The sequence below is a fragment of the Lolium perenne genome, chromosome 4 (genome assembly GCF_019359855.2).
Source record: "Lolium perenne isolate Kyuss_39 chromosome 4, Kyuss_2.0, whole genome shotgun sequence".
NCBI lineage: Eukaryota > Viridiplantae > Streptophyta > Magnoliopsida > Poales > Poaceae > Lolium > Lolium perenne.
The window spans coordinates 238,881,998-238,900,316 of NC_067247.2; the positions used below are offsets into that span (position 1 = coordinate 238,881,998).

Here is an 18,319-nt window from a genome sequence, read left to right on the forward strand (position 1 = left end):
CATTTTGAGCGAATACTGGGTGCTGAATTTGTCAAAATGTCCATTAGCAAACGACAAAGACACCTTGATTCGGACTGTAAAATTACAGGCCTTATATAATCCCAGCATATTGAACATTCACGCTGCTGGCAATAAGGTAAGGACCCTTCAGGCCCAAATGATACACAGGCGTAGGAAACATTCCAGAATTGGTTCACAGAAACTTCCCTCGTTTTAGAGAGGAACACACATTCAGAAAACAAGTTGGAAGTATTCGAGATCCCAAATTTTACAGCCAATCAATCAGAGACAAAGGGATGCACAATCTACTTGTTTCAGTGATATCGAACATCAGAAACTCAATTTCAGAACATCAAAATGACATTGATTTCCTATACCTCTGATTAATCTCGAGTTTTTCATACTGTGAAGAATACAGAACTGTTTATAGACAGCTATTATGTGTCTTTGACTTGGAGTTGAGCAACTCATCCGGCATCTTGGCAGGTCTTACATGATTACTGTTCATCTCTCGGCTAGCAAATTCAGAATTGGCAAATTCAGAATGGCACCACAGATTCAGCGAATAAGTGTTCGAGATTCAAACGCCAGATCAGTCATCTGGGCATGAGATGAGAGTATAACAAAACAGATGGCCACACATCGCCATTTATTTCCAGTATTATAAAGCATCTAGTTCAGTATTACAACAGGAAATGATCAAGAAATCATGAACATCCTTTACATACCACAAGGGCTAAAATTACAACTAAAGGTTAACTTCTATTTCCAATCAAGCATGTCTAAGAGCCACAAGATCTCAGACTCCGATCTTGCCGCATCACAAAAATCTAGTTCAATACCAAATACCTCTATAGAGTGTGCTCCTTTGTACAGGAAAAGCAAGGACATCCACGCACGGATGTCTGATATGAAAGGGTATCTTGGTGAAAACCTGAGATATTCATATGCCAATGCACGCGCTGCATTCCCATCAATGTAATCAAAAGTCGACGTATTAATTATGCAAGTCATCTTGTGGGTGTCCTTGCGGTGGGCAAGAACCGATACGGTGATGACTGGCCCCATAGGGACTGTCAACTTGGGTTTGACTTCCATCATCAGAGTGCAGTCTGTGGTATTCAGATGTGCTACCAGTATATCTGGAATGCCGCCAGGTGTGTTCTGAAGACCTGCTCGAAGAATGCATCCTGAAACTGCTTGAGAGAAGACCAGTGATCCCTCATGCCACATATCAATGTAAAACACCAGATCCTCAAAAGTGAGCTTAGGTACAGGAAGGTGCATTGTCTTCCTTGGCTTGGAGAAAGTTACATAAAGTTTTTGGAAATTTGTGTCAGAAGGAGGCTCCTTGCAAATGGAAGGCCATTTCCGCGAGCAGATACATTTCCAGAAGTAGTCGTCCTTTGCTATTTCGCGCCATTGGCGGCATACAAGCATGCAAAAGACCAAGTCTTTACCATCCATTAGAGGGAAAACGGCCTTGAGAACTTCACCGGGAAATCCATTTTCCATTCTTAATCACTTCACTGAAGAAAATGGAATGCTGTCTACCCTCTAGGATACAGACAGGGTTCAGATAGAAACCAAGAGCTGAACCAGAGGTGCCTATTAATAAGGGATGGTCAAACAAAGACAGGTTAATTCATGATAAGAATAAATAAAAGTAGCACGATTACTCCTATCTTTTACATCGCTGTAATTTGAATTGTATAAGGATGGTAAACAAAGAAAAACATACTGTAATAAGCAGAACATGGACAAATAGCCATTGGTACAACATATCCAATATAGTTTCCATGTTTCGGATCAATAATAATTTTGCAAATGTGGTGTCTGTTGGAGTTAAGGCGTGTGAGAGTGTGCCTGTGTGTTTGGGTGGGTGGGTGGGTTGGGGGGGGGGGGGGGGGGGCGGAGGAGGGAGGAGGTCAAATAACAGTGGTACTGATGGAAAATACGTTTCCCTCTGGTAAAGTCACAATCAAATGGTCCAATCTATTAGCATGAGTAGTTGCTAAGATCAATCTGATTTGGACATTGTACCACAATCAGCATATGTTATGGTGCCTTGAAGTGTAGATGTTCAGCAAAATATGGTCCTACTTGTGCTGCTAGTCAATAATTATCAAGGAGCACCAAATCTACAGGGTTCAGGATAGTACCTTTTGAAAAAGGCTGTACCCTTTTGTTTTTGGCAAAGAATAATTTTATAATATGTTCCTTTCCAGTTTCGGTTTGTAATATTGGCATATGAGAAGGTTTTACTCAAAAGCACAGACCACCTAAGACAGCAAACATCTTTATTGTTGATGCATCATGTCCCTGTTAATCATCCAACACATTCATTTATCATCAACCACTCCAATCTTTCTTGATTGAAATTATTGCCAATGAAACTACACAGCAAAATTATGCAGGCAAGATAAGAAAGCAAGTATCGGCTTCAGTAAATATGTACGGAACCCTAGGTACCAAGTGGAACATAGGAAAACCTAAAAAAGATAGCTATCATATTCATCTTGTTAGTCAAAGCAATCCCCTTGCAAGCTACGTATTATGCCATACAACTCTAAGCCGATGTTAAATATACTTGTCACCAGTATGAATATATATATGTTACACGGTCATGAACACGATCATTCTAACCGTATAAGATTACCCTAAAATGAATTGATATATGAGCTGAAAACATGAGAAATATACCTTAAATCATGATGATGTCGGGCAGTAAATCAACGTGGTAATGAAACAACAAGCGTTCATAAGAAGATCTACAATCTAAACGTACAAACTCCTCCAATACACAACAGAACAATCAGAACAACCTAGCGTTGAAATGGAATTTTACTTGGGCTTTGCCTAGCCACAGGCTCAGCGGTAGCCGAAAATCGGAGTGGTGGTCTGCAAAGAAGAAGGGGATATAGAGTACAGGGAGGTGAAGGAACTCACCGTGTTTAGGAAGAAGAAGAACCGTCGGTCAAGGCGGGCCGCCGGCAAAGAGGGTCGTCGCCGGTGTAGATCTCCAGAGACCCAATAGGAAGAACGGGGATGAAAGGGGTGGCTGTCGATCTGGTCGCGAGGGAGGATGGGGTGGCGGCGTGGTAGGAGAAGGGAGGTGCGGTTGAAGAGAGGCCACCGTTGCCGGGCGAGAGGAGGAGCAGGATCGGCGTCTGAGAATGGGGATACCAGCCACGGTGTGGTGGATGTTGGAGAGGGCAATTCGTAGGCTCTGCCGGCTGTCACGAGTGGGCTGGGCCGTATGTGCTGACGGGTCAACTTCTTACTATATGTAAACCTGTCTATAATAAGAAAACAAAAGATGAAGATTATCTCCTACAAAAAAGAATGCTACATCCGAGGCTTTTAATTTAAATTTAGACTATCTCAATTAAAAAAAATTATACTAAATTAAATTAAATCTTCGACACTTGATAGAGAAATCCGATGTACCATCACAATCTTGGCACGTCTTTCTTTAGGAGGAATCTTTTGGCATGTCAATGCTTACTTTACCAATTTAATTCATTTTTTCTAACTTATGGGCAAGCAAAGCTTTAACTGAAATTTTGGCTAGCCAAATATTTTGATAGGGCAACACTAGGAAAATAAAAAGCGCACCCTAAATGTTTCCAAGAAAACAAGAAAAAACAGAGGCGAAAATTGGGAGCAACTGAAAAGCGAAGAAAGAAGGGCATTTCAGGTGTGTTTGCTATGTTAATTAAGGAAGAAGTGATCATATGGTCCATAAAACTCCATACCGAGATCATTTGATGATGCAATACAATAATAGGAACTTCTGGTTAGTGTGGAAAAGTTAAGATGAATGTGTTGATGCATGGCAATGAATATGAAAAAGGTCCAAAATTGTAGTTTCTTAGCCCAAAGGCTTACTTTAGCATTAGTGACGATGCACCCTTGGGTATATATATCCTTGTATTGGAACACGTATCTAATCAACATCGATTCATCCCTTGAAGTGTACTCTCTACGTTTTAAATCAACTTAACCCCTACTCCCTTTGTTCCATATAATTAGTTGACGCTGATTTGGATGTGTGTACACACATTTTCTGTAATACATCGAATCTACGGCAACTAATATAGAACAAAGGGAGAGACTGTTCTAAGTCAAACTATTTTAATTTTCATTGAATTTGTAAACCAAGTATTAATATCTCAAACACCCAATTTAGTTCCGTTAGATTCGTCATAAAATATATTGTTCATAGTATATAGGTTCGACGTTGTAGATATCATTTTACAGGTAAAGGGGGAATTTATTACTCCATAGGGTTTACAAGTAGATCATTATCAAGTACCTGAAGCAAAGAATCAGGTCCTGAGTCATGCCACATTACAGTTGCACCTTTCACTCTTGCGAATTGCTAAATTCGTAAGAGTATGACTAGCCCTATTTCGTGCCCAATCCACGTTTACAAATGAAATGTTTCTAACACCCTCAACTAAAGCTTTAATATGAGTGATAAGATAATATAGCAACAATTGATCTCGGAACTCTTTAGCGAGAGCTTCAGTCGGCTTACCTCTCCATTGAAGGGCAAGTGTTAGTCCGTGAACAATTTGGAACACGCTTCATGTAACTTGATTTTCAATTAATAAAATATGTGATTGCTCTAAAAAAAAAATACAATTTAGAACACAGTGAGCGGTGGCTAAACTCTTGGCAGCACGACCACAAGGATCCGATTGGACCGTTGTTGATCGGAGAAGAAGAAATCGGGATTAGTAAAAGGAAACCCTGTCAGAAGGTTCAGATCCACGGCAGTTCGTCGATCTGTCTCTCATGTTACTTGAAGAAGCAGTAAAGAAAGAAGAAACATCGGGACGGGTCGAACCGACGAACGCACCAAACTACTTTCGGCTCAAGCACACAATCGTTCGTGCCTTGTCCTGTAGCCTACCAACCGGAGATACCATCGGCTCGATGGGGGCGATACATAGCTACACGCTTGCGCGGAACAAAGTACAGCTAGTGCGCACGCTCTCTTAAGTAGAAAACGCAGTAGTAGTGCTAGTAGCTGCCTGTTCTCCTCTCACCCAACCCACGTTGGCCTTCGAGGCTTCTTCACACCGGACGGACGGCGACTGCCTAGCTGCCGAGAGCTCGGAGAATTCTTACTGATCAGAGCCACTTCCAGCCAGCATCGATCTGCTCCTTCGATCTTGGTTGTTTGCTGCTCTGCGTCTTGGCTAATGGAGGCGGCATTGGTGCTGGTCGCGGCGGTGCTCCTCTCGTCCTCGGCCCTTGTTGCTTCAGGTTGGCTGTAGCTCCTGTAATCTTCCTCTCTTCTTACTTTGGCACTGAATGTCTGATGATTAATCTTTTTTTTGCTTTGATCTGTCGGCGTGCCAGATTTCTGCGTGTGCCGGTCTGACCAGTCGACGGCGGCGCTGCAGAAGACGATCGACTACTCGTGCGGGCAGGGCGCGGACTGCACGGAGATCCAGCAGACCGGCGCCTGCTACAACCCCAACGACGTCGCCTCGCACTGCTCCTGGGCCGCCAACAGCTACTTCCAGAAGAACAGGGCCACCGGCGCCACCTGCGACTTCACCGGCGTCGCCACTCTCTCCTCCACCGACCCCAGTACGTCCAGTCTGCGATGCAGCCTCGTCTCGTCCTTGCATTGTGTGATTCCAGTTCTCACCTATGTGCTCTGAGTTGCAGGTTTTTCAGGGTGTACGTTTCCTTCGAGTGCCAGGTACATACACTTTATGAGCCTCCTTGCTTGCTCTTGCATTAAGTGGTGCTAGTGTTTTGGCAGCTTCATCCCGTCTTCTTCCAGCAGTTCTTCGCTTGAAGTGTGAATTACGTTGCCATTCACTTGCATTGTGCCAATGTACTCCTTCAGTTCTCAGTTATTCCGCGTTCTGGGTTTAGTCAAAGTCGAACTTTGTAAATTTTGATCAAATATTATTTACAAAAAAGTATCAGCATTTAGACCGTAAAACCTGCTGCATTAGAACTCCTACGACGGAATATAGTCAAAGCGATTCACACAAACTAGTCAAATACACCTTTGAATATTAATCATGGTTGCATTACAAAATTGTCAATCATGGTCCACCGACACTAGTTTTAAAATATAGCAATTTTCAATATTGATTCGTCCTAGATCAAGTATGCGGGATACTTCGATCAAGTTGATGTTGTAACCTACCCAAACAAGCGTTCTCTAACAATATTGGCTACAAAGTACAACAAGCCTCCAAATAATATTGTTTCCATTCGAAGCGTTTTACACACAGGTTCGTTCGTTGCATCATCCGAAGTGGTGTAGTTCTCTATTTTTCTTGAAGCTGCTGAATTGCAACTTTTCCCAGCTAATTTGGAATGGATGGCTTTCTCTTGAGATGGAAAGTAAGCTTTTCGTAGCCAGCTTCCATCCTTTGCACTAGTAACTTTCCAGAAAAGCAAAAAACAATTTTGCTTGACTTCAGTGTCTTGCAGTTTTGTCATAACTTCCTGACAAAAAGGAAGCACAAAAGCATTTTATAAGCTTGATCGTCACATCGAAACAAAAAAAGGTCGCCAGGTTTTCTTTTAACATGTGCTAGTGTCTGAAGACAAAACGAGAGATTAACTGACAGAACGATGTGCCATGCTATTATGAGAAATCAGATTCTGACACAATAGACTCCAGAAACATATATGAATTAGAAAAAAGAGAAACACAGATAATTCAGAAACTCTGTTATAACATACATTTCTCTGTCTGCATTCATGTTTTGAATCCTTTCTATTCGGAAACAGAAGGGTGACACTATGAGGCAGTGTAAGTGTGTAATCTTTTCGTTTCTTTGACGCAGTGCTGCTGGGACGACTACGGCAACCGGGACGACTACAGGCACCGGAACAAGCACCGGCACCGGCACCGGCACCGGAACCGGGACAAGTACGGGCACCTTCAGCCCTGGGATGGGCACCGGGTTCAACGGCACCGGGACGAGTGCAGGCACCTTCAGCCCTGGTATGGGGACTGGCAGCATGGATGGCACCGCGGCAGCGGCCGACTTGCTTCCGTCGATCAAGCTAGCTGCCTCCATTGCTGCCCTCCTCCTCTCCTTCTTGGCACTGTCCTGAAGTCCCTTCTCAGTCTCATGGCAGGAGCAGCTTCACTAGTTTACTGGTCTGCTAGAAACAAGCTGACTTGCCGAAGGGAATCCATCCATCTGGAGCATGCATGATTGTTGTTATTGTTGCCTACTGTCATGGGTGGTCGATGGGCTGGAGGGTATTATTTTGGTACCAATTTAATTTATGGCCTCCTACAGGCTGGAGTGGTGGTGTATGATTCGGTAGGATGACTGTCTCTTTCGCCTGCAAGGACTCTTGTCTTCCTTGTCCATGTTGTATAATCGTTGGTACTGTTTCCTTTTTCTTAATTCTAATCATTTTTCCTGTGAATCTGTGGAGCAATAGTCTAGCTGGTTGCTTAATTTTATTCTAGAAAGGTTGGTTGGTGCAAAATCTTGTGCCGCAATCCACTTTACATATTTTCGGTGGTGATTGCTTATGTATCATTATATTCTCAACGCAGAATCTTGCACTTCTCAGCAACTTGTTGCATGACTTCATGTGATGTGACTGTGACCATGTGGAAGAGGCAAACAGCACACACCCAACTTCTTTAGTCATAGATGCCGGCTACATTGGAAAATAGAACAGAAACATCAGCTGGAAGCTTCAGATTTCCGATACAACTTTACATTGCATAAACGTCCCGATCTTACTAATATTTCTGCAGACATTCCCTAAGATACAAAAAGGTTCTGGAGAGGCAGTTTCATGGGAATCTTAATCGACATTGCATTAGTGGTTGGGAAGATGCATAGTGGGCAATGAAATGTCTTGAGGGTGTGATGCATTTGGTAATGTGGGCACATCGCACCACTGCACACATATCAGCTCTTTTCGAAGTAGGCACACTATCGCTGTCAAGCTCCACCTTTTATGTTTGCCTTCTCTCTTGTGCACAGCGCTCTTTCTATATGTTTGCTCTTGGTGGCTACTTTACCATTGATTCGGCACAGCATAGTGAATTATGAGACTGATAATATCTTCCTTCTTCGTCATGCCAGCTTCGACATCTTATAATGTTATTAAGATGCACATACATATCCAGTTTTCCACTGGAATGCCCTTTGAGACCTCAAGATCGAATGGTTCATACCAGACAAGAATATGGGTCACGAGTCATGACTTCTTTTGAGCTTAAGCTTCTCGAGAAACTGACTTATAGACCGTGATGGAAATAAACCACATTCGTGAGAAGGTTTGAGAACTTTTTTTTCCTATTCTTTTCGTCTGATAAAATTTAGGATTATTTTTTGTATGAAATCGTGCAAAGTCTGTAATGCCCACAAACTTCAGTTTTGCTATAATTAATAGATAATGTCATTATATATATCATATCAACCCCAAAGTTAATCCAAATACATGCTAACACAGATCTTGAAAACACTGCATTCTCTGATGATTAACACCATTATGTCCAATGCAAGCTAACATGAACTTTTTTTTTTTGCGGGGAAAGCTAACATGAACGTTGTGGAGGCCAAAGACGACGTGCTCAGGCTGAGAGGCATAGGTCGAGGATGAGGTGAAAGTCGATGATAAGGCGGACGTGCTTGCACCAAGGTGGATGTTGATGTCCTCGTAAGGAGAGGCGAAGCTCGAAGTGAGTGTGGGCAGTGGCGATGTTGGTGGTGGCGGAGGAGAATCCTGGCGTGGGTTTGGGCACGAGGGATAAGAGAACAATTGAAAGGACAACCTGATAAAGCGGGAGTCGGGTTTGGGCTAGTGAGGTGTGATGGGGCGACAATAGTGAGTAGTAATTAGAGCAATAGTGAGTAGTAATTAGAGCAACTTTAGGGTATTTTTGTTCGGGGCGAGCGGACAAGCTCAAGCATGGCTTCTTTGTTTGCACTATAAAACCGATATGCAGTTGAAATAAGCTAGGTTGAAACCCTATTTTGTAGGCTAAGGTGGTATTCGGCCTCAAAGCCAGACAAGAGCTGAAAAAATTGTGACCCTATGCCAAACAATGGAAATAATACAATACTACTTGCAAACAAACACAAGCCCATAAACATCAAACAACCCATGTAGCAGTTTTTTTTAGATTCACAGGGAGACACCTCCCCGGTTCCATTTCATGAAATGAAGCCCAATGTTCAGACAACATGTCACAAAAGGAGTCTAAGAACGAGAAACTAAGCAGGGCTTACAACCATCACTTAGCAGAAACTGCCAAAACCTTTCCATTTCTAAAGCTTCAAAAGCCAGCCAACCTAACAAAGATCTACACTAGACACTAGTGCTAATTCAGACGCTGCTTGCAAGATCAGGAATAACCAGTAGCTATTCTAATTCAGACGCTGCTTGCAACATCTTCCTCTGGGTGATCCTTCAGATAAGCCACCGGAGCTCACCCCCCATGCCCCAGTTTTGCAGCAAGAGCCCAAGAAGAAATCCATCTGAAGCTGGTACACTTCAGCTCAACGGCAGTCCCAGGGTTTTTTTTAGGAGTGTCAGTATCAATTTGACAATTTTGAAAACTGATCCACCTCCCTCGAGCACTAATCCTTGAAAAGAACTTTCCAATTTCTCAGATAAGCTAGAACCAACCTCCAGTTTAATATCAATCCAAGTTACACTATTTAACACTAGTTGATTTCAAAAAATCCAGATTCCCCAAAGTACATCAGAGGAAATGAAATTAAATTGTAAGAAACGTTTATTGCAAAGCCACCTAGTAGCAACATCTTCAAACTTGTTAACTTGGAATTTACAGATTCTATCCACCAGCTCCCACATAATTGTAGCAACCACACACTCAAAGAACATATGATAAACATATTTAAAATATCTGCAGAAAGTACATTATAGTGGCTTTGGAATTCCCTCTCCTCGTAAGGTTATCTCTAGTCATGACCTTATTCCGAGAGAAAAGCCATAGAAAGACTTGAACTCTAGGGGGATTTTGAGATTACAAACAATAGGTAGGACACCTCTAAAATTGACTAAAGCATATATAGATTTAGAAGAATAAACACCATTAGTTTCATAGAACAAGAGAAGCTAATCATCTTCATCAGAAAAAGTAATAGTGTTGGCAATGACCAAAAGCTCATGCCACCAGGAACATCATCTCATCAGAAAAGGTTCTTCTAAAATTACATCTAAGAGTTGTCCCATCCCACAGCTCGGCTATAGTTCTAGATTGTTGATTGGACACAAAATAAATGTCCCAAAACCGAGTGGCTAAATTGGTATTACCAAACCAAATGTCTTCCTAAAACTTAACACCTCTACCATTTCCAATTTTCCATTTATAACCAAATTTAATAGTTTCTGCTGCCACATAACCCCTTTCCAAAAATTAGAAGGTTGTGTGTCACGACAACAGAGAATATTTGTATCACTAGTATTACACTTGCTATGAATGATCTTTTTTTTCAAAGAGTGTCTTCCCCTTCAATATACCTTTTAATCCGGGAGCCTAATAAACATAAATTTAAATCTTGTAAATGAGGTATACCCATGCTGCCGAACTCCAATTTGCTAAATGAATTTTATGATTACCCTCTTCACCACAAACATTCTGCTATCTGGGTATTTATCAGTTTTAAAGCCCATTTTGGAAATTTGAAAAAGAAAAGTAAGTAAACAGAAATACTAGCTAGCACAGATTTCACTAATTCTCCTTTTGCTGCAGAAGACATCAACTTACCTCTCCACCCCATCATCCTACCAAGCAAAGCATCTACCAGAGGTTGCAAGTTCTCTCTCTTCAATTTATTATGGTGCAAAGGCACACCTAAATATTTGATTAGAAAAGAACCCAACACACATCCAAATATATCTAGAAAAGGAGCACATCCCTCAACATCTAAGTTGATTGGAATCAACTCACTTTTATGATAGTTAATTCTAATACCAGAAATTGTTCAAAACAGGTCGACACCCATTTCAAATCTCTTGCTACCCTAGTATCTTTTCCAAGAAAAGTAAAGTGTCATCAGCATATTGTAAACACACCACATCCCAAGGAAATTTTTTGGGGCACAACCCTCTAATCATACCAGCAGAACACCTCTTATATAACATCTTAGAGAACACATCTACCACAAAATTAGACCTGGAGACAAGGGGTAAAAATGTCTCAAGCCTTTTCCAGTGAGGAAGAAATCACTCTTTGTCTCATTTACTTTGACTCCCACAAAGCCCCCAGTGGTAAGTTGTTTAACTAACCTAATACACATGGTGTCGGGGGGATGGCCCCCGGTAGGCCAAGACTATGGCAAATAAGCCATAATATGGTAGTTGTAAACCGGATTAAAGATTGATCCGGATTCTAAAGGTTAAGTTCAGCCACGTGAAGCTGGTACAAACCGGTATCCCAGGAGGGGTATGCCGGAGTACGAGGAGCAGGAGAGGTGCGCCACCAAGGACCAGGATACCGGAACCCAGAGGTAAAGGTACCGGGGATCCGGTAAAGGTTCACTGTAGCATGTCGGCACTCCAGTCAAAGATTCCACCAAGGACTAGAGGACAAGATGAGCGAAGCACCTCAGCTTTAATCAAAGCCCTGACGCCAAAGCTGAGGATGACGTAAAATATACCGGACAAGGTCATCAGTCCCTGATTAAAGACAGAACCGGAGTCAGCTGGGCAAAAGTAACTTTATAAAGTAGCTTAGCTCATCAAATATTCCATTAGGGTTTCTTCCCCTGTAAGCCACCCTCTCCCCTATATAAGGAGAGGGGGCACACCCCTGCGCAGGACAGAGAAAAGGGAGAGATCGATTAGACGATCAGTAGCAAATAGCTGAGGTTCTGTACTGTCGTCGTGGTGAACGAGCAGATGCCATAGGATGGCTTAGATTGGGGCCGAATGGACGCAAGAGGATTCGGGGGAGGGTTTGCGATCAGGTGGGAAGAGATTCCGGATGGTTTCCTCAAGAACTTGGCCAAGGCCGGAGGTTGAAGAAGAAAGACACAAGGAAGAACTCCCTCTAGATCACCATGTTCATAGATTCACACAAGTTACAGGCTCTGCCTTCCTACATACACGCGTACATACTTTCCCGTGAAGATGGGCTGCCCCCTCTCCTTATATAGGGGAGAGGGTGGCTTACACTGCAAGAAACCCTAATGGCATCTTTGACTGGACAAACTACTTTACAGAGTTACTGTACAAAGCTACTTTAATCGGCTCTTGTACAAAGCTACTTTAATCATAGATGACACCGGGGCCTTCTTTTATCATAGAAGCTGACGTCCCCCGGCTTCTTTCTCCGTCACCTCTCTCTTTGGCGCCAGGGCTCTGAATAAAGTTACTTGGCTTAGCTCATCCTTGTCTTCTTGCTCTGAAGAGAATCTTTGACCAGTCCTGCCGACAGGCTCTCCTTTCCGGTATCTTTTATACCGGGTCCCGGCATACCCCTTTGGGGATACCGGCTTAGCCTTGCTCTCCCGGATTCCTACTAGGCTTCCGGCAAGAACATTAAACCGGTATCTCGATGGCTCAAACCATCCGGTTTGGCATGCCTTTGGCATACCGGGGGTTATCCCCCCAACATTAGTCCCCGAAGCTGGTATAGCCTGGAGGATTCTATCCTACAGACCATGCCAGGTTTTCATCTTTCTAAGATTCCGGTTTAGTCACTCATCTCTTGAGCTTAGTTCCGGCACCTTTACCCTTGTTCCTTTTCTTCTCTTTGCAAGGCTCGTTCCGGCATCTCTTTTTTCCGGCACCACGTGTCTTTGCTCCTTCCTCGGCGAAGTCGAGAATATATCTGGCCCCGCGCCTGTCAGTGACATGCGCATCGTAATCGACGCGCCGATGTCCGCTGTCACATCGTTTCGACTCCCGCGCACGCATTTAATGCACCGCAGCGGATCCCACTACCTCTTCGGGATCCCGCGTGCGCCTCCGTGTGGCCTCCGTTTTTCGCGCGTGTATCCGTTCGCCACGTGGCGGCCCAAGGTGCGAACCGTCGCGGGCCGCGAGGCGAACCGCCGCGTCCATGCGGTTCGCTTCCCACTTTCACTCTGCTATATAAGCACAAATGCCCGTTCCCCTTCATCTTCTTCGCATTCTCCTCCTTCGCGCACGTAGCTCCACGCCTCTGCGCCTCCGCCGCTCTCCGTCCGCCGTCGCCCGTTCAAGCTCCGGCGCCCGGCGAACTTACGCCGCCCCTCCGCCGAACTTCGCCGTGCGGAGTTCTTTGGCAGCACCTTCCTCGCGTCCGCCGCATTTGTGCTTCTTCGCGAGCTTTTCCGCTTCGCCATCGACGGAGCTCGCCGGCGACCGCAGAGCCGCTCCACCGCCAGCAAACACTCCCCTCAGCGTCCGCGCCGCTCAAGGTTGGTATCAATTTCGCTTTACTCGCCGTTCGCTTGCTTTCCAGATCTTGAGCCTTTGGTGTTCTTATTTGCTCCTTTTCTTTGGTTTTCTTCTTACTCGTAGATCTTCACACGGGGTTGAAGTTTGGGATTCCTGTTTCTCCGCCCATCCTTGCGATGTCCGACGAGGATCTTCCTCTGCATCCTCTTCTTCTCTTTCTCTCAAGCGCCGTAGACCTTCTCCCGGTGAATCTACGGCCTCAGATCCAATGGAAACCGATTCCGGCAACCAGCAGGAATCCGGTGACCCCAAGAGTCCGGCGGCCACCTAGAATCCGGTAGCTTTAGCCAAGCTTCCGGTAGCCAAGAGGCCGGTGGCTCTGGTCAAGCCTCTAGCAGCTCCAGCCAATCTTCCGGCGAGGAGCCTTCCCCAACCACCCGCGGAGCTGGATGGGCTCCTACGTTACCGAGTTTGAGATCGATTGGCTGTACCGGTCTCGGAGGATTCCGGAAGGAGTTGCCTGCCGGATTCCGGATAACGAGATCGAACCGGATCCGGAAGACGACGAGCATGTTGTTTTTCTCGCTCACTTTGAGCGCGGCTTCGGCCTTCCTGCCTCTACTTTTTTCCGGGATTTCCTGGATTTCTACGATCTCCAACCTCACCACCTTCCACAGCAACGCCCTTTTCTATCTTTCTTGTTATGCCACCTTCATGGAGGCTTACATCGGCATTCGTCCCACTCGTGAGACGTTTGCCCGTTTCTTCAACCTGCGGATCAACTCCGTCCAGGGCAAGGAGATCCCCAAGCCCAAGCCGCCCGTGCAGTGCGGCTCCTGCATCGTCGGCTCCCGCCAAGGGAGCACTTTTCTTAAGCTTTCCGGCCTCGAGTCTTGCCGCACCTGGCAAGGAACTTTCTTTTACGTGAAGAACACCGGCGCGCTGATCGCATCAATCTTCCTCCATCTCAAGCGGGGCGCCCCAGTAGCACCAACTAGAGATACAACCCAAGGACGGAACACGCCGAAAACAACCGGGTAGTGCGTTTCTTGGCCTCTCTGAAGAAGGAGACCAACATCTGCACGACGATATCATCCGGACTTTCATATCGCGCCGGGTGCTTCCTAAGCGCCGCGCACATAGGATGAGCGAGATGTATGGCCCGTGCGATCCTACCAAGATCACGGGCCGCGCTCTCGGCAAGAAAGACGTTGTTCTCAAGGCCAAGCAGATTTGTCAAACTGCTATGCCTTTTGCGTGGGAATGGGGCCTCCTTCCCCTCAGTTTCTCTAACCGTCCGACCCAAGAAGTAAGAGATTGCGCAATTTGGGGTTGTCTTTGCCGGTAAGTTTCTGCTTTTGCTAACCATCTTTTACCTTGTTTCGAGCCAGGGACCGCTTCCCCTCTATCCGAGGCAAAGCCGCGAGGACCTCTCCGGAAGCGTGCCTTTGACTCCTTCGACCCGGATCCCTACATCTTTTGGAAGGATCTGAAGATGGGAAGACTCCGGCTGCGCGCCTTGGCCGGGACCCGCCGGAGCCCCCCGGAAAGCCGGAGGAGCTGGTTGTGCTCGAGGTATTTTCTTTTCCGGCTTCTTATACTTTGCCATTATCGCTTTCTTGCGAATTGCTTCTTAGCCATATCCAACTCATAGATCCACGAGCGCGTGCCGCCCCTGCGCGCCGAGGCCGGCACTGAGTTTGTGGACAAACTCATGGCCAAGGGCCAGAAGAACAAGCAGCCGGCATCTACTGCCGGCTCCAGCCATGCTCCTCCCTCCAAGCGCTTCCGGACGGAGCCCGTGGGGGAGAAAGAAGTGGGCGTGCGCCGCTACGGGCGCAAAGCGATGCCAACCGCTTCCGGGTAATTTCATTTTCCGGCTTGCCTCCTTTTTTGCTAAGTTCTTTTTCCGGTTGCTTCTTCTCAACCACTTGTCTTTTTTCTTTTTCTCAGCCCCGCTCTCAAGCTTGGCCCAAGGCCATCGGGCTCTGAGGGATCCGCAAGGACCTCAACCCCTCCTCCTCGTTCAAGCCCGGCACCATCTGGTGCCGGCAACACCTCTGCCTCCCTTTCGGGGGGCACAACAAGTCGGGGCGTGCGGCCCCTTCACTGTCAGATCACCGCACGGAGGAGGATCTTTCCTTCCTCCCGGAACACCAAGACACCGGCGCCAGCAACACCGGCGCCGGAGAAGAAGAAGCTGCCGGGCGGGCGGAGCCTTTTGCTCCTCCCGTCCTCGAAAAGACAACTTCCGCGCCGGAATCTTCCGCGCCGGAAGGCTCCAAGACGGGTGACGCTCCTAGCGCTCCCACTTCTCCACGCACCATCCTCATGCCTCCGCCTGAGGCTCCTCGCGCCCAGCCCTCCAAGGCCGCTCCTGGCGCGCCGCCGGCTAAGACTTCCGGGGCCTCTTCTACCGCGCCGCCGCCCAAGCCCTCCAAGCTCATCAAGGGGAAGGCGACGGCCTCCAGCGCCCCTTCGGGCGGCCAGCAGCCCTTGGTGCTGCACGTCTCCAAGGCTGCCAAAAGCGCCAGCATGAAGGCCACCGGCCTCCTCGGCCGCATTACGGAGTTCCAGCGCCAAGGCCGGGACACAGGGCACCTCCTGCCGTATGCCCAAAAGTGGAACGCCGCGGACATCACTCCGGCGACCCGCGGCATGGGCAAGGATCGGCTGCCGGCACCTGATCCTGTCGGGGATCGGTGTTCTGAGGAGCACTTCATGCGGCTCCGGGCTGCCGTAAAAGAGCTTGACAGCGCGTGGTACGATTCCACGAACAATCTGACGGTATGTAGTACTAACTTTCAATCTTTGCCGGTTTCTTCGTTTCCGGTTCTGCTTTATCTTTTCCTTAGTTTCATGCCGGTTTCTCTCTTGTCTATCTTCCCAGTCCCCGAGTTTTGTGGTGAGAGCGCAGCTCTTAGCGCAAAACTTAACTTAAGTTTTTAGCGCAAAACCGGCACTGCCAGTCCCCGAGTTTCGGGTTAAACATCTTCTTCTTAACACATAATTTACCTTAGAAATGCGCAAAACCGGCACTGCCAGTCCCCGAGTTTCGGGTTAAGAACTTTGTTCTTAGCGCAAAACTTAACTTAGAAACGCAAAACCGGCACTGCCAGTCCCCGAGTTTCGGGTTAAGAACTTTGTTCTTAGCGCAAAACTTATCTTAGAAACGCAAAACCGGCACTGCCAGTCCCCGAGTTTCGGGTTAAGAACTTGGTTCTTAGCACAAAATTTTACCTTATTTCTTCTTTTTCTTGAACAGGTCACCGCTGACACTCGGAAGGCCCTCTTCGAGGAGCTTTTATGGGAGCACCGGGAGCTCGCTGAGGCACATGACAAGTGCCAAGGTAAGTTTTTCGTTTCACCGGCATCTTTGCTACCGGAAACCTCTTTTCCTTGTGATATTCACAGTTTCTGTTCAACAGTGATCCCGGAAGCTTCCATCGACGCTCTCAAGGAGCAGCTCGCCACGGCCCAACGTACTATTTTTTCCTTTCTCATTTGAACTTGGTTTCTTTTCATTTTTACTAGTGTAACCTTGTTAACACCCTTTTCCCCGGTTACAGGGGAGAAGGACGAGCTCAGCCGGCAGCACCAGGAGGAGCTAAACGCCCTCAAGACCAGCTACCAGGAGCTCAAGTCTCAGTTGATTCAGCTGGGGCTTGACCACGCCAAGGCCCTCAAGGCCGCTGAAGTGACCGCAGCGGCCAAGTTGGACGAGGCTCTGGAGAATGCCTGCAATGCCACTGTGGTGTTGCGGGCAGAGCTGGAGGAGATGGCCATGGCCCGGAAGGGTGCCGAGGAGAAGGCCGCGCGGCTGGAGGAGGGGCACAAGGAGTGCGATCAGCTGATCCTGCAGACCGACACACTTGCCCTCCGTAAGTTGTTTTCTTTTACACTTTGACTACTGCATACGAGCCTTTTTTCCTTCGACCCCATTTTTGTTTCCGCTATCTTTCCGTCCGGTCTCTCTTCTTCCGGATTCTTTTCTCTCCGGTCTCTTTTTCTTCCGGTCTCTTTTTCTTCCGGTCTCTTTTTCTTCCGGACTCTTTTCCTTAAGCTTTTTCTTTCTTTGCACAGGCCTCTTTCCGGACTCGCAGAGGTATGCCGTCAAGAAGGTCGACGCGCAGCGCAGGGACAAAGGCCAAGCGGATCTTACCGTGCCATGGACGCCCAAGGACCATCTGGTCGCGCTTAACGCGCGGGTGTCCCATATGCGCTGCATAGACCGCAATCTTTCGGACATCCCTGATGTAGCTACCCAGCTATACAGGACTTTATGGCCTGGCGAGGAGGTGCCGGACACCTTCTCCCTCATCAACGACCGTCTGAAAGGTGCCGGCAGGAGGATCCGCGAGTGGCAGTGCTCTGCTGCCCGCGCTGGAGCGGACTCCGCCCTCCGCGTCGCCTGCTCCTGGTACCCGGAGCTCAATCTGGACGCCCTTACCGGCGTGCGCGAAGGCGCAGAAACGGATCTGGACCCGATCCTCTCCGCCAAGCGGCAGGATCGCGCGTACCGCATCGCGGAGTATGCCGACATGCGCACCTTCATCCCTCCCCCTCCTGGCGTCACGGATTATCTCGACGAGGAGGAGGGTGAAGCCGAATAAGAGGTCCTGGGCGATGCTGGTGACGGCGATGCTCCTCCGGAAGCCCCGCCGCATGATGATTTCCTTTGAAGTGTTTGCTCATTATATCTGTTGGTCCTGTTGCTTTAAGACAATATCTGTTAAATTCTGCCCCGGAATGCCGGGGCTTATGATGTAAAACTTAAGTTTGCCTGTGGTTGTGCTACAACATTTCCTGCCGGTAAGTTATACCGGTAGCTAAGTACTTATGAGTTTGCCTTAGCATATTTTGCTTTTGGTTCCGCTTTTATCCTGCACTGCAAAGATTTCTCAATTGCTTCCGCATCCAATTTGATGCATACTTGGTTCTTTTG

At 47.0% G+C, this 18,319-nt stretch overlaps 3 protein-coding genes across 3 annotated transcripts; 2 read left to right on the plus strand and 1 right to left on the minus strand.

Annotated features, from left to right (window-relative positions):
* Positions 1-620: 620 nt before the first annotated feature.
* LOC127332510 (F-box protein At5g39250) lies at positions 621-3,201 on the minus strand. The gene is made up of 2 exons (XM_051358812.2): positions 2,950-3,201; positions 621-1,608 (listed from the first exon to the last, which is right to left on the minus strand). Exon 2 carries the CDS (start codon positions 1,513-1,515, stop codon positions 763-765), a length of 753 nt encoding a protein of 250 aa, XP_051214772.1. The 5' UTR covers positions 1,516-1,608; positions 2,950-3,201; the 3' UTR covers positions 621-762.
* A 1,852-nt stretch (positions 3,202-5,053) lies between these two features.
* Positions 5,054-7,428, plus strand: LOC127332509 (PLASMODESMATA CALLOSE-BINDING PROTEIN 1). Its single transcript, XM_051358810.2, has 4 exons — positions 5,054-5,277; positions 5,374-5,607; positions 5,689-5,722; positions 6,831-7,428. The coding sequence occupies exons 1-4, from the start codon at positions 5,214-5,216 to the stop codon at positions 7,102-7,104; spliced, it is 606 nt and encodes a 201-aa protein (XP_051214770.1). The 5' UTR covers positions 5,054-5,213; the 3' UTR covers positions 7,105-7,428.
* Positions 7,429-17,155: 9,727 nt separating this feature from the next.
* Positions 17,156-17,987, plus strand: LOC139839311 (uncharacterized). The gene is made up of 2 exons (XM_071829357.1): positions 17,156-17,255; positions 17,458-17,987. The coding sequence occupies exons 1-2, from the start codon at positions 17,159-17,161 to the stop codon at positions 17,985-17,987; spliced, it is 627 nt and encodes a 208-aa protein (XP_071685458.1). The 5' UTR covers positions 17,156-17,158.
* The last annotated feature ends 332 nt before the right edge of the window (positions 17,988-18,319 follow it).

Bases quoted from the DNA above. Each gene is read 5' to 3' on its own strand.
- LOC127332509 (XM_051358810.2), top strand. From the start codon at position 5,214: ATGGAGGCGGCATTGGTGCTGGTCGCGGCGGTGCTCCTCTCGTCCTCG. The intron at 5,278-5,373 runs GTTGGCTGTAGC...TCGGCGTGCCAG, and splicing joins CTCGGCCCTTGTTGCTTCAG to ATTTCTGCGTGTGCCGGTCT. The intron at 5,608-5,688 runs GTACGTCCAGTC...TCTGAGTTGCAG, and splicing joins TCTCTCCTCCACCGACCCCA to GTTTTTCAGGGTGTACGTTT.
- LOC127332510 (XM_051358812.2), bottom strand. From the start codon at position 1,515: ATGGAAAATGGATTTCCCGGTGAAGTTCTCAAGGCCGTTTTCCCTCTA.
- LOC139839311 (XM_071829357.1), top strand. From the start codon at position 17,159: ATGGCCCGGAAGGGTGCCGAGGAGAAGGCCGCGCGGCTGGAGGAGGGG. The intron at 17,256-17,457 runs GTAAGTTGTTTT...TTCTTTGCACAG, and splicing joins GACCGACACACTTGCCCTCC to GCCTCTTTCCGGACTCGCAG.